This window comes from Calypte anna, chromosome 2 (assembly GCF_003957555.1).
Source record: "Calypte anna isolate BGI_N300 chromosome 2, bCalAnn1_v1.p, whole genome shotgun sequence".
In the NCBI taxonomy this organism is placed as follows: domain Eukaryota; kingdom Metazoa; phylum Chordata; class Aves; order Apodiformes; family Trochilidae; genus Calypte; species Calypte anna.
In genome coordinates this window covers 47,296,951-47,311,812 of record NC_044245.1, presented here as the reverse complement: position 1 = coordinate 47,311,812, position 14,862 = coordinate 47,296,951, and the positions used below count along the sequence as shown (strand labels likewise).

General features: G+C 38.2%; 1 protein-coding gene across 2 annotated transcripts in view; it reads left to right on the top strand.

Annotated features, from left to right (window-relative positions):
- The window catches only part of POU6F2 (POU class 6 homeobox 2), a 305,013-nt gene that overhangs the window by 270,248 nt on the left and 19,903 nt on the right, over window positions 1–14,862 (top strand). For both annotated transcript variants that reach the window (XM_030445663.1, XM_030445664.1), the window contains one exon: window positions 8,974–9,180. In XM_030445663.1, the coding sequence (XP_030301523.1) occupies window positions 8,974–9,180 (207 nt within the window). The remainder of the gene's footprint in view (window positions 1–8,973; window positions 9,181–14,862) is intronic.

The following is a 14,862-nucleotide window of genomic DNA, read 5'->3' as shown; positions in this document are numbered from 1 at the left end:
AAGTGACTGCCTACTGAAGACAGTTAAGAGCATAACATCTCCTTAATCAAGCTATGCAAAACAAGTTGAACAGATTAATCAAGAGAAAGAAGCAAAAATAGAGCACCAAAAATTCACATGGTCACCCAGTTAGACATTGAAAATCGAGTGCAACATCCCTTTTTTAAAAGAGTATTACTACAAATTGAAAAATTGAAACAGCATAGTTTTTGTGAGAACTGTTGTGGCAGTAGAGCATGTTATCTTCTTCATATGTAGGCAAGATTATGTCTCAATAGCAGCTCTTATTTAAAAACCACAGGAACAAAGAGCAGTTACTGAACCTCACCTCATTCTGGCTCCCGACCTCTAGATAGCATCTCTATAGTAGGCCAGCACAGTGCAATACAACACCAAGTAGCAAACCGAGTTCCAAACAAGCTGATAATGTCTCCATGGCATGGGAGCAGCCTAATCACATTGACTTGTGTTGTGCTTGGCCTAATTAGGCTTGCTGAGAAACACAATTTGTTTCCCAAGCTTGTCTTGAAAGGCTCAGCATGGCATGTATTGCTAAGTGTAGGGATGCCTACATTTTCTCCTGCTGTATGTCCAGCGTATTAGATTCTGATAGGGCTGAAAGCAAGGCTGCTCTCTATGCTACGAGCAGTAAATATTTACATTATGTTGTTGCTCGTAAGAGACAATGGTTTCTAAAGGGTTTCTAAACTAAAGACACATTAATGGTAAGGTGTACAGATGCAGCTCATATACAAAGCTTTCAAAGGCTGAGAAGTTTTATTTCAGAGCAGGGTTTTCTTGCCTCTGAGATGCCTTATACTTAACTGGGATTGAAATCATTAGAGAAGCCAAAGTAGCAGTGATAGTTTGATAGGCAACTATGAAGATCTCAGCCTGCACAAAGGGAAAGTAAAGATGAGATGAATTAGTACTTACTGAATTTTTTTCATTGAAATAGAGAATTGTGCTGGTGGCTCAGTCACTTTGCATTTACTTCCTGAGAAAATTAATACCATTACTTTGTTTTTCAAGAGTATTTACTGAAAAAAAATATAACAAACCCCACACATCCATAAGTCTATTTGCATGTATGCACCCTACAAGGATCTGCACAGCAGTCAGGAGAGCTGTGGTTTGGGAGACAAGCAGTAATGTGATAAAAACAGTAAGTTGTGACTTCTTTTTACGTTCATAAAACATTATTATAAATTATGGATGTTTTGTCATAACATAACAGCATGTAACTTTTTGTCATAACAAAGAAAAAGATTGCTAAAATATTTTATACAAGTCATCCATCAAATAATTGTAAATTATTATTTAATAATTTAATTAAATTAATTAAATTAATAAGTTTAAATAATTAATTGTTAAACTATTAAATTATTAAGCAATTCTGATCACTTTCAGAAGAATCTACCTAGCTGATTTCAGAAATACTCAGGACCTGTAAATCTAATTAAAATCCATAAATGTTTTGCTCATCTCAGAGAATTGTGACCCAAGGTTCTTTATTCCTGTCTTAATTCTCAGTTTTTAAAGGAAGATAAATCTGATAAGTATATTGCTTAGAAAGAACTATTTGGCAGACAATCAACATAATTTTTAGTCTTTAATTTGGTGATTATATGTCTAGATTTTTGCAAAGAGAAATGAGATGTTGTATTTAGAATGTTTGATAAAAGAGACATTTTTTATGACTGAATACATACCCCTGCTAAGAGAACATAACATATAATTTCACCACATAATTCCTACAGTCATGACAAATAAAGTCCTGTACAGTTTGATGTTAGTATACAAACATTATTTTCTGAAAAATAAAACACTGAGAAAGTCAAGGAGAATGTGAGACTCAGTGTTCCATATTGATGCTTACAAATATACCATCCAGTATATTGTATGATATATGAACCTTGAAAATTATAATTCCTTACATGAGTGATCCAGAAGTACAATTTCATAGGAGCCTGTTTGCAGTATCACTACTGGATGCCTTGATCTCATAATAGCATTTTGTTGTGCCATTCTTTTGAGTGCTCATCAGGAAATAGAATAAAGCAAAGCAAATTTGCAAGCTTACAAGATTTGCATTTGCATACAAGAAGGAATATATCTGTGAACAAAAGAAACAAATTTGAAAGACAGATTTGCAGAACTGTAAGAAATGAACCAAACCATAGACACTGTTTTGTGTGCTGTTGACTGCTGGCTTAAATTAGCTTTTGGCCCAGTAAAACTAGAAAAAAAATTGTAAAACATAACAGCATCACACAGCAGAAGCCTAAGTGAGTTTTTACTTCAGATTAGATTCTTAGGACTGGAAAATTAAGATGAGTAAAGCACATTTAAATCATCAAACATTCACCCAAATAGTGATTTTTTTGGTTCAATAAAAGAGTTAAACTTTCATGCATTCTGCTCACAGTTTGAGATGTTAAATTATCTTATATGTATATGGTGGTTTGGCTTATTTTACTGAGCAATTTTTCCATTGCTCGTCTTTCTTACTTTTTACCAGTGTTTCTATTTTAGTTTATATTGTTCTTCTCTTATTCAAAAGTGAATAAAGCACCTTGAATTTTTAAAAGGCTGCAACATTGGTAAAATCATTTTGATGATACTAAAAAAATTTAGCCTTCTCTTTCCATAGTTAAAGATATTCTTCATGTGAAATGGAACTATCTGGTCTATTTCAGCCCTGGTTGACAGTAGAAACAAATTAGAATAGTCAGTCTTTGATTTTACTTTGCCTTTTTATGGGAGAAACAAAGGCAGTTGATGAACCACCCATTTAACTACAGTTTGTAATATTTAGTTGTGCTAGGAAAACAATGAAGTAAGGCAGCATCCCTGTTTCCAATGAAAGGACAAAACCAGCTCAATAAAAAAATGTATGCTTCTTTTTTAGAGTATGGTGAGAGTCTGACCTCACTGACTTGCAATTGTCTCAAAAGAGCAATTTTAAAGGGAATAGCCCTGGCTAGGGTGGAGGACCTGGCCTGGCCAGAGCTGAGCTGGGGGTGACACCTCAGGAAGAGATAAGGACTACTGGGTGGAGACTGCTCCCCTTTTCTGAGGGCCTGCAATGCTGGGACATCCCTCCGGGCATGATTACTCTGGGCAGGGTGGAGGAAGCCACCTTGATTGTACTGATGCTGATGTACCTGGGTAAGGGGGGCTGGAACCAAGCAGGGAGTGGTACCTGGAAGGAGATAAGAACAGATGAGTGTGTGGGGGACTGCACCCCTTTGTGGAAGCTCCCCCCCTCCAGGCAGCCTCTCTGCAATAGCTCTTATGTCAATGCCCCTGGCTTCTGTGGCAGCTGACTGACAGCTGCCCCTTCGGAACAAAAGGAACTCAGGGGTATATATGGCTGTCCATGCTGTGGATGTTTCAGTGTCTCTTGACCCACTGCCATCTTGCATCAGGCCCTGTCCAGGATCAGCGCCATCTTGAAGAAATTCGCTGGGCAGCTGCACCCCTGGTGGTGACTCTCTCTGTGTCTCATTCTTTCTTCCCACTTTCTTACCCTTTTTCTCCACATTTTTTTTTTCTCTCTCTCTTATATCTTCTTTTCCTCTCCCCCTTTTGCCTGGCTCTGTAACTTTGCCTGTGTCAGTTGTCAAATAAAATCTGCTTGCACCCAACCCACCTATGGTTGGGCTTTGTTTCACGTATCCAAAACAAAATAAATTTTAATTTTACCTCAGACCATAACAAGTATCATAGTAACTTTGCCTAATGTCAAAACAAAATTGATTTAGTAAGAGCCACAAAGACAGACCCACTGCTGGGAAATCAGTAGTTAGTCCTTCATACAGGTATGCAAAATCCAGTTTTCTATTTCCAATGGAAATGGGGCTAGAATTAAGCATTTATCCCCTGAAGTTCTGAGCAGTCACTCAGCTTTTGCCCACGGTTTCAGCCTGGGAGGTACCATGAAGTAACTCACAAAGGCTTTTAAATATGAAAATGTGTTGTCAGTCTGGAAAGGATAAGAATGGATTCTTTTATGTTATTCTTTCTTAAACATCAGATGTTTAAGGGATTGTTTTTAAGGGATCAGATGCTTTTATTTCTTTTTAAGAAGAAATCTTTACAGAGCATGACGAGGGTCTAAAGCCTGTATAATGGTTTAAAAAGTGACTAAGAACTTCAGGGTACCAGTGCTAGGACCTTACCCTACTGTTAGGGTAATGGTATTTTTTTATATGCTGAGGGTTTGGGATTTTTTTCCCTCTATGGTCAACTTCACTCCTTGGGATTTTACTTTCACTTTAGTTGTGTGCTTGTTCTTTCCGTGCAGATGAATTTATGGTTTGCAGAACTGTGTAAGCAAAGAGTGCAGAGCCCACAGATGGTATGTAGGAACAAATCAACAAATTAACTTCAAGTCTTACAGCTTTAGTTTATATGAATAGCACTTAATCATGCAAGTTGTCTCAGCAGTGGCAGATTCAGGTTGTAAGATTTGAGAGCCCTGATCTTGGATATCTTGATATGCTAGAATGCTAAAACAACACTAACAGATTAATAGAGGAGATTATTCAGGTGCTCCTAAAGATTGTTCTGAATTTCCATTGAAATTAGAAAAAATAAAATTGAAATTCTTAAAATTGAAATAATATTGGCAAGTATCAAAACCAATTAACATTGTAAGAACTGCTCTATAGGCATCTCAAGATGCAACTGAAGATGAATTACTCCTTCATTTGTTTAGTTAATAATTCTATCATCAGTCCATAACCAAAAGTAAGAGAATCTTACTGAATACTTGCAGTGAAAATCTGGCTCAGTTAAGGCTTATGACAACACTCCGTCACTTGAATGGGGCCAGAATTATACTACTGGCATTTTAATTAGAGGTAGACCAAATTCCCATCTCTATAGAAAAGCTGAGATCTGAATTTACATTAAATATCCTAATAGGATTTCCAATGTCACACCTGCACTACCTTTGTGACTATATGTGGAACATACAGGCATATAAGGTACAAAAGACATACAACCAGGTGTAATTTCTTTTAATTAGAAATGCTTAGTGCTTACTTTCCATTGCATGAGGTACCAAAGGAACAGGGAAAGCCACATGCATAGTGTAAAAAAACTCAGAACTTTTTCAATTTTATTTTTGTAACATGAGCACTCTGAGATGTGTGTGTTTTCTCAAGAAAGCGTTTGACAGGTGGGATTGGTTACGAATTTGAGTCCAAACACTGGAAGAGCAAGAAGACTCTTCTGCTTCTCTGTGTCTCAGAGAAGCTGTAGATGCCCTGTGCCTGGAGGTGTTCAAGGCCAGGCTGGATGGGGTTTTAAGCAATCTCATCTAAGGGAAGATGTCCCTTCCCGTGATGGGGGATTGGACCCAATGATCTTTAAAAGGCCCCTTCCAACTCAAACCATTCTGTGATTCTATGAGTATCTTCTGGTATTGTGTGATTCTATGAGTATCTTGTGCTATGAGTGTGCTTTTCATGAGCATGAGTGTGTGGTATGTGTCATGTGCTTTTCCTGAACTGTCCTGAACTGTAATACAGATGAGCAAGGTCTACAACGAAATCTTGTATCAAAATTGGAGAAAGAGGGATCTGGCCCAGCATCAGGGCAGGTTCACAGAAGGTTTGAGGAGGGGATCCTGTTTCAGTTCCTACAAAGCTGAGCAGTGTGAATCAGCAAGCTATTAGGCTCTTTGGGAAAGGAGAAACTTGAATCTGGGTTTAGCTGTACCAAAGGTGCATGCCATAAATAGTAACCCTGTTGGTTAACCAGAGACAGGTGGGCATCTTGGTTTTAATCAATTAAGTTTTTACTTTACATTAGCATAAAATGGCAAAAAAATCTGGAAATCCCGGTAAGTTTCACAAAGTGTTCTGAATGTTTCCCATTTGGACTTAGGCTTGGTTTCTACAGGAACACCCTTGAGGGCATTTGTTCACTTGTCCTTCTGGAACACCTCTCCAGCTGTAAGCTTTCCCTGCTCTGTTTCTGGCTGTGCACATGTACAACGTGCCATGTACGGCATGGCGTGTGACACACATTAATACATATAGATAGCCTTCTGCTTCTGACCTTACAAACTGTCCACTTCAGCACTGTCATTCTATAAAATGTCCAACTGAAGTCCAAGAAATGCATTTTAAATGTGAATGCAAACATTTCTATTACTGATAACACCAGCACAGCATTTTTTGCTTCGCTGGGATTAGGACCTTGATAGTTAGAGCTACATTGGAGTAATGACACTCCAAGGTCGCGTCCTTTACTGACATGGCAAAGGAAGGAGAGGCCTTTGCTATGTTTCTGTTGATAAAATTAAGAAGGATTATTCCTTGTGTTGGGTGACATGTGGTAAAAGCAAAAGATTGTATTTGTGACCCATAAATGTTTTAGGGCACAAAAAAATGGGGAAAATTTACATGTTGCACTGGATGGGAACTGTATTAAATTCACATACTGAAAAAATGGCCTCTCTCCTCAGTGAACAGCTATCTTCTCACACCAATGGTAAAGTAGATGTAGTTCAGCAGTTCAGCTAGGGACACCTTCAAAAAAAAAAAAAAAAAAAAAAGAAAGAAACAAAAAAAGCACTGTGATCTGCAGAGGAAAACATGCCGACAATTCCATCTTAGAAGGCTAAAACTCTTAATCACAATCTTTGTCTGATTATGCTTCATTGTGCTTCACTTTCATGCTCTGTAAAATGGGGGTTAATAATCTTTATTGATCTATCTGCCTTTTAGGAATGCATTAAGGAGAACTTAAATGATATCTTTACAGTGTTTTGAATGCTTTTGATATATGCAGCTCTTACAATACAGATGAATAGGTGGGCTTGTCCTGTTTTTCCAGGTCCTCCCACAGGAGAGCTGTCCTGCTTTTCTTTGTAACTTTCCAGTCTTCCCATCCAAACTTCTAACTGGGCAAGTTTAGTAAGTTTATGATGACTTCAGCCCTTAACACTTGTTAGCTGAGCTGCTGTAGCTAACCAAGTGCACTCTTTTCACTCAAGGAATCTGCTTAAGTTGTTATGTTGTACTTCACAGTTGAGCTTACCCAGAAGCAGACCATTGGGCTGTGACTGCTGACAAGGCAGTCACTCATTAGGACACTCTCACTTAACTGAGTGATATTTTAGCCTAATAACACAAGGAACAGGGTGACACTGATGAGAGCCTCTTGCCCCTCCAGCTATGCCTGAGTTAGTTGGGTATCACTGCACAGTGTTTTCCTGAGGGCAGATTTTCTGAGACTGTTTTGTATCACCTCTGGTGATTTAAACAGAGGGAGACCTTCATAGATCCCTCCTATTCTTCACAACACAGACCACAGATGTCTCCTTTTTATGTCTTTAGCAAGAGATTCAGATTTGCTGTTCTTATTTTACACTCTACGAAAGTAACTTGGTGGTCCACCCACAAGGTCACTAATATTTTCACTAAGAAGTCACTGTAGAGGTAATTTTACACTGATGGTTGTACATTTCCCATTGGTGTGTTGGCAATTAATAGCTGAAAACAACAGGAATGGTATGTGTTTTTTTGTGAGACAAATTCATCTTCAAGTTTCTTTAGAAATGTTTCAGCCTGTTTTCCTGAGGAAACAAGTCTTAAGGCGTGTGTTTAAGTGCTATCTATCCTCTCCCTCTTTCCATCCATCCATCTCCCCATATCTACCTAATGGCTTTGAAAGAGCTGACCAGTTTCAACAAAATTTATCAGAAAATAAGAGATCTAAAAAAGATGGTTAACTTTGTAAATGGTATGAGAATCAGCAAACAGACTGAGGGAAGTTAAAATGTGACTATTCCCACTGTGGAGGAAGAAGGACAATTCAGCCATAATCCACCCTATTTCTCAGCATCCAAGTAGGTCTACAGTAGCAGTCAGTTCAGGTGATAAGGGACATGGGGCAACTGGGATCATATTCATGGGGTACCAAAGGGACTTGCAGTGTAGGTGTTCAGGAGAAAGAGGAGAAAGCAAGGCTTCTGGAGAGGGAAGTCTGGAAGCCCGGTTTTACTTTTCCTGTTGTGAAAATGCTAGGACTCTAGCTTCATGCTTCATTTGTTGCTGTTGAGAAAAACAACCCAAGTTGTTGTTTGTATTCATAAGTTTCATCAAAAGTTTCTAACAGATGCTCTAGTACTTGTAAAAAAGTCTTCCACCGGTGTAACGTTCTTCAGTATAGCAATTCATTGACAGACAAGCTTTCTTACAGTATCTGTTTGACATTCTTATCCTAATATTAGTTTTACAGGCACATTCATAGTTTAGGAAATCACTGTATTCTCCAATCTGTCAAAAGTGTCTCTTTCTGCAAGTACTTGCCCCAGAAATGTTAGCTAAAATGTTTTATCTAACAACATCCTTCCAGTTGTGTTGTACTATTTAGCTGTCATCCAAAAGCAGCTGCATTTTTATGAATATATCTTAATAAGACATGTCCTGGAGAGCACCAGTATCATTTTGTTCCCCCCGGTGATCGCATGGGAGTCATAAATGGTCAACTAGAGTAGGTATCAGTGAATCAAAGAAAAATACATAAGCACCCCAGTTCACAGTTAATGGCATTATACAGATGAGTTATAGAAAACAAGACAAATGGGGCTCATACTTACATCTATATCACTCTGTGTTCAAATGAGAGGTGGGAAAAAATATCATCCAGGGGCCAGAATGTGGCCCATCATTTGTTTCATACACTCTCAGCCAGAGCAGATTTTTGGGAATGACAGTGAATGGGGGTAAAACGTACAGGTGATATTTGTCACAACAAATGTGTTTGAAAGTCCTCATCAACCCAGCGAAGGCACGGTTGTTTCACACCCTCAGCTGTCCATATCCATCTCTCTCTGCTTGTTTTACCTAAATTTGCTTTAACATGCAAAAAAAAACCAAAAACACGTTAATTATGTGTGGCAAGTGTATGCGGCATGTGTGCATTTTTCCCTTTCTGTGTCCTTTTCTCCAGATTATTGGAACAATCCCACTGATGCCTAATCCAGTCCCCTCCAGCCAGGCGGCAGGTGGAGCTCAGGGACTTCAGGTGCAGCCGATAACTCCACAGTTATTGACCAATGCCCAGGGTCAGATCATCGCCACCGTCATCGGCAACCAGATACTCCCAGTGATCAATACCCAGGGAATCACACTATCGCCACTCAAACCAGGCCAGCAGGTAAAGTGTCTGTAGGCTGAATGATTTTCAAGACAGACTCTGCAGAAGTCTCCTACTCCATGTGGCCTTTTGAAAAATACCCACTTCTTCATCATTTTTGATATAAGATTAATCCTATCATACTATCAATAGTATTTATATTTATATGTAGTTACAATACAATGTCATGCAATATGACAAATATATATATCATTATATATATATATTTGATATATCAAATGATATATATATCAAATGATATATATATATATCAAATGATATTTGATCTTTTTATACTTTCCGAGGTTATCCATATATGATTTTTCTTTCTTTTAAAGGTCAGTATAGGGCGAACTGAGAAATTTTCTGCAGCAAAAAGCACAGTAAGAATATGAGACAGGAGAGGTCCATCTGGCCTATTAAGCTCAGCTCCTTTGTTAGTTGTCACTCAGTAGACTGAGGTTTGAAATGTTATGGAATGTGCAAAGAGAACTAAGAAAAATATTAAAAAACTGATTAGTCTTCTTCAGTGGAAAATCAGAGATGGTTGTGCTACTTGCATATACAGAAAGTATTTTTAGGGAAATTATTATTCACTGTCAGGCACCAGGTGGATCACAGAATGGGTGCAGCAACCTCACTGATGTCCAAAAAGATTTCTGTAGTTCTTTTTATAGTACTCTAAAGTCAAATTCATTAGTTTTGTCTATATTTGTAGAGCAAAGAATTGTAGTGCCACCTTTTCTCTCTGAAAGAGAGTAAATTGAGGATGGAAAAGACATCAAATGTGATTATCAGAAAGGCACTTATAAAAATGTCACTCATTTAAGTGTTCAGCTTAGCACTTCCATTGCTGATAGTGCTTGTTTGCTAGTCCTGCTTACACCTCCAGTAGCAGTACACCTCACAAGTAGCAGCCTTTTGTATTTTTCTGAGATTTCCAGGGCCCCTTGAACTACAAATTACTTTTTTTCTTCAAAATTTAGAAGTAGAAAGCCAGAGGATCTCTAAGGTGACTTTTTGTTTGTTTTGAAAATATTTCACATCCAAATAGTTACATTCTTTTTTTCTTCCAACTGTGGTATCTAGCAGAGGCCTTTTGTAATGTATTTAACTCTCTTTCCTTTAATGGAAGCAGACTTCTTCTACTGGCAAGTGCTTTTACAGTTGTTGCAGGTATATGCTTTCAAAGAAAGCAGGATGTATATGAGAGTGGCCTCTGTGTTCTCCAGCACCATGGAGCCCAACAATGGAATAAGCAACTCAGCAGTAAACTTCTGTTTTCCTGGGGGGTATGAGGTGGGGTGTTTCTTTTAGAGCCAGCCCCCTGAACAGATGAGAACTTTCCCTCCTTTGTGGCAGAAGGTCACCAAAGGCATTGCCAACCTGAGATCCCATTTGAAACACATGACATTTAGAAGTCAGGGAGAGGATAGGAGCCCTGTACTATTCCCGAAGACTTTCTTGCCCACGAGGCAAAGCACTTTCTGAGTCCTACAGCAGAGCAAACCTTTTCCAGGCAATGTCTGCCAGTAGTATTTGTGGCCACAGAGGGGATAGAGGTGTCATCTTGGCACAGCTAGTGCTGTGGGCTCAGGTACAGGGACAAACTGCTCCTGAAGGCTTCAGTTTGCTGAATGACAGCAGGGAGCTGGGGCAGAGGGAGTCCCTGCTGAGCTGTTTTGTGCTGTATTGTAGTGGCTCACCCAGCTGCATGCTCCTGTGTGCCCATCAGCTGGCACAGACAGCAGTTGTTGGTCAGCAGAGCTCTGGTAATGCCCAAGAGGCAAGGATGTGCTGGTCTGCTCATGCCTGCTGTGTGAGGAACATTGTTTGGCCAGGATCAGTTTTGCAGGGCCCAGCCTATGCCTCTCACATAGAGTCCTGAGGTCTCAGGGGCTGCAGGAGGGGCCGCCAAAAGACCACAGAACGTCCTTATTTGCACCTGTTGGAACCTGATCAAGACACGTTTTTAATTGGGATGGGAGGGAGAAGTTATGCACCTACTATATGAAAAAGTAGTACAACTTATCATTTTTATAGGGACCACAGAAAATTGTTTCTATGTATTTGTGCTCCCTCTACTGGCTCTTCTGCTTTTACGGAAGGAAGTCATGAAATTTTGCCATTGATTTCAGTGGGAGTAGAAAAGAGGAATGAGAGCCAAATTCCTCATACGAATAATGCTGATGGAAAGTCAAAAGCAGTTGAGCTAGTACTATACAAACTGCTGTATCATTTGAAATGTAAAAGTAATTATGAAAGCAAAAAGGAAATACAGAATTTACCTTATTGCCTGGGTAAAGATTTCACCAAACCATAGTATTTGACTAATGATAGCATATTTAGTCATAAGCTGAAAACCTTGTTTTCAGAAGAACTGAGTACTCAGTCTCAGAGGGCTTAGCAAGAATTCAAAATATTTTTGAAAATGGGTCACGATGCATTTGGCATCTTGTAACTTGATGAAAGTTAATCTTCAGAAGAGGGAAAGAAAAGTACATGGCAAGTTTGGGAAAAGTTTTGAGAATGTCATAGAGAAATAAATGAGGAAATAAATAATGTAGTAAAATGTTCCAGTTGCAGATGATCATGGTTTAACTTTGAGCTTGTCAGTTTCTTGGGAACTAAGTGCTTCAGGAAAAGAAGAGGTGAATGCAAGCAGTGATAGTAAGTTGCTGCTTGTTAGCTGAGTCACAATGATTGAACCTATGTAGCCTGTTTCAGTTGCCAAGTAATTCATGCTTACTTTTTGCCCGAAGCCTTAAATGCCACAGATATTGTCTGTAGTCAGCTTTACTTACATAGACTACATCTGTTATTTATTCGTATAGCTTTTCCAAACTTGATAGTCTAAAACCTTAATGTCTCCTCATAGAAATGAGTTCATAGATTACTTAAATATAGTGTAAAGCAGTACTTCTTTTTCTGTGTTGTGACTAGGTTGCTTTTTCATGTACACAGGCAATTCCACTGTTTTTCATTCCTGTGGTTTTTAAGAACAAATAGATATTTCTGAATTATATTCTTTGAACTACCCACAGTAGGGATTTTTGCCCTTTAAATTACATTAATCAAAGCTTTAGTATTTTCACTTTTTTCCAAGACTTTGCTAATCTAAGCAGCAGCATCTATGCACTCACTAACAATTCTCCTAGAAATTATCTGAAGTGGGATGCAGTTTGCACTTCTGTTATAGTCTGTGTCCTTTTTAAGTCCTAAACAAGTTTTTCTTTGCCTTTAAAAACTTTTACTCTCACAACTATGTCAATTTCCACACTTAGTCTCTTTGAGATTTTGTGATCAGAACTGGATGTCATGATCTGTCTGGGTGCCTCACTGTTTTATATAGTTACATTATATTATTTTCAGCATCATTTTCTTTTTCTCAATAAAACATATCATAATTCTTTGTTCTGACTTTCTTTACTTACTGAGTAGGTTTTTCAATAAGCAGATATATCTACTGTAGTGATACACCTTTGCTACCCTGATTATTAAGTCTCTAAAATGGTTCCATTGAGTGTGAATGACTTTATCCCTACCTACTCTGTATTCCATCTGTCACAGTACTCCTCCAGCATGTTGTAAGTAGGATCTGTAAGTTTTTCATGGCATTCTGTACTAATTTCAGAAATTCAGCTGTTCCTCCTGCTGTTCAACTTCACCATTGTTCACCATATTTTTATTCTGCTTGCTAAAACCAGTCAAAAAATTTAGTATATGTCATTTGATCTCTACTTGTTATCTCCCTTCTTGAAAAAGGATGACTTACTCCCTAATTTTGTTTCTTGCATTTTAAAGCTGTTTATTTCTCATAGTGGAAGAGTACCTTGTAACCTTTATTTCTACACTTCCTTCATGCCCCTCAGAGGGATTTTGTAAAAATTCAGATTGTATGGCTAAATGCTTTTCAGTTTTTCTCAAGAACAGATGATCTTGTAACAACTTGTTAGCATTGTTATTTGTTATCAGATTTGAAAACCTTGTTCCTTTTTATGTCAAAGTTGCTCTTTTGTATCTCTAGCAACACATGTTAACTCTAACAGAACTGATAGAAGAACTTGAACCATAAATTAGAAGATTCAACTTGCTTAACTTAGTCACAGAGCAGTTAGGTTTTTGGTGGATTCTAGTTAACTAGATTTCCTGTAGAGACAAAGAGTCATAGGCAAGGAGACATATACATGTCTAATAGGCAACTCAGGCTTTCAAAATAAATTAATTTTTATGTAGGCTTAATCTCTTATAGGCCATTTTAAGGTATCTATTGTCTCCATTGACATGAGAGGGGGCTAGGGTAGCTATTTTAGGATAGACAATTAGTTCTTAGATGAGTGAAATTAGGTAAAAGAAATCCAGCTGCAAGTGATAACTGGGGTTCAAAATGCATATTTGTTTATGAGTTTATTAAACAGCTTTGCTAATAATTGATGTTTTCATAACTATTTACTTGCCCACACAAAAGCAACTTTTACACATTTTATTGTTCTCCAGTGTACCTCAGCAAGCAGGTTCCCTTCTAGCTGTTGTTTAGGTCTTTTCTTCTACATACTAGATTCATTAAATCAGGTCTGTAGTCCCAGTTGGCCTCAGTCTTGTTTTATCTACACTGCCTGCCAGAACTTTTTATATTTCATTGTGTCTTATAGCACTTCCAGCTTTGGGCTTCTGCCAACTCGAACACAATAAAGCCAGTTACTAGGCAGTATTTTCTCACAGAGTCAGTTCCCCATCTTTGTTGTCACTGGCTGTCACACTCCAGGTTAACTGTTGACAAGACATAGACAGTCTCAGATGGGTCTGTGGTCCTTCTTGTACATCCACTTTCCAAATCTCATGCCAGACATTTTCTTTCTGCAGTCTCAACATACCACATACTACCTACCATCTTATTAGCTCAGCTCCATGCATTCCTTTGATATCCTCTCCCATTAATACCTCTCAATAATTTCCTATCTGTAATGCTCTTATTGCTTTGATGCTGTCTTGTTTTATGAGAAATATAGTCTTCTTTCTCTTTGTTTGAATATGCTCACTAAACTGCATTGTCTCAATCCAACTTTTGCTTTTTTGTTTGTTTGGGTTTTTTATATATATGGCTTTCAATGATAAGGGTGACAATTTTTCTCACTGCTTTCTGTTTTCCATTACCATCAGCATTGCATAATTCTATATCATCCATGGATAAAATTACTAGATTTTTAAAAGTAAAGATTACCAGACTATTGACTAGTTCAAGAGACTCCATCAGATTTTCCTTTCCACAGCAAGAATGCTTGACTTGTAATTTCTAACCCTTCCTGACCAGTGTTCCATCCCTTCCTGACCAGTGTTCTTCATGGTATCTGAACTTGCAGGAACAGGATACCTCAAAAAAAGTCAATATAACTGTATCACCACAATTCATGTGTCATTATTAGGAACTGACACATAGAAAGAATTCTCTTCACTGTTTCTGTTACCTTTTAATTATGTTCTTGCCTACACATCTAAGTCTGTTAGTCTGTTACTGTAACACTGACATAATACCATTCCTGAAGGGGGTCATAAAGATGACCAATACACCTGATCTGCATATAAAATGAAGCCTGGCTGTGTCCTCAGCCTCATTTAGCAAACTAAAAGGCCTTCAGTTACAGCACCTGCTTTGAATGTAGTTCTGATCCCATGGAAAGGCTTTGAAAAAACTTCAGCAGATGC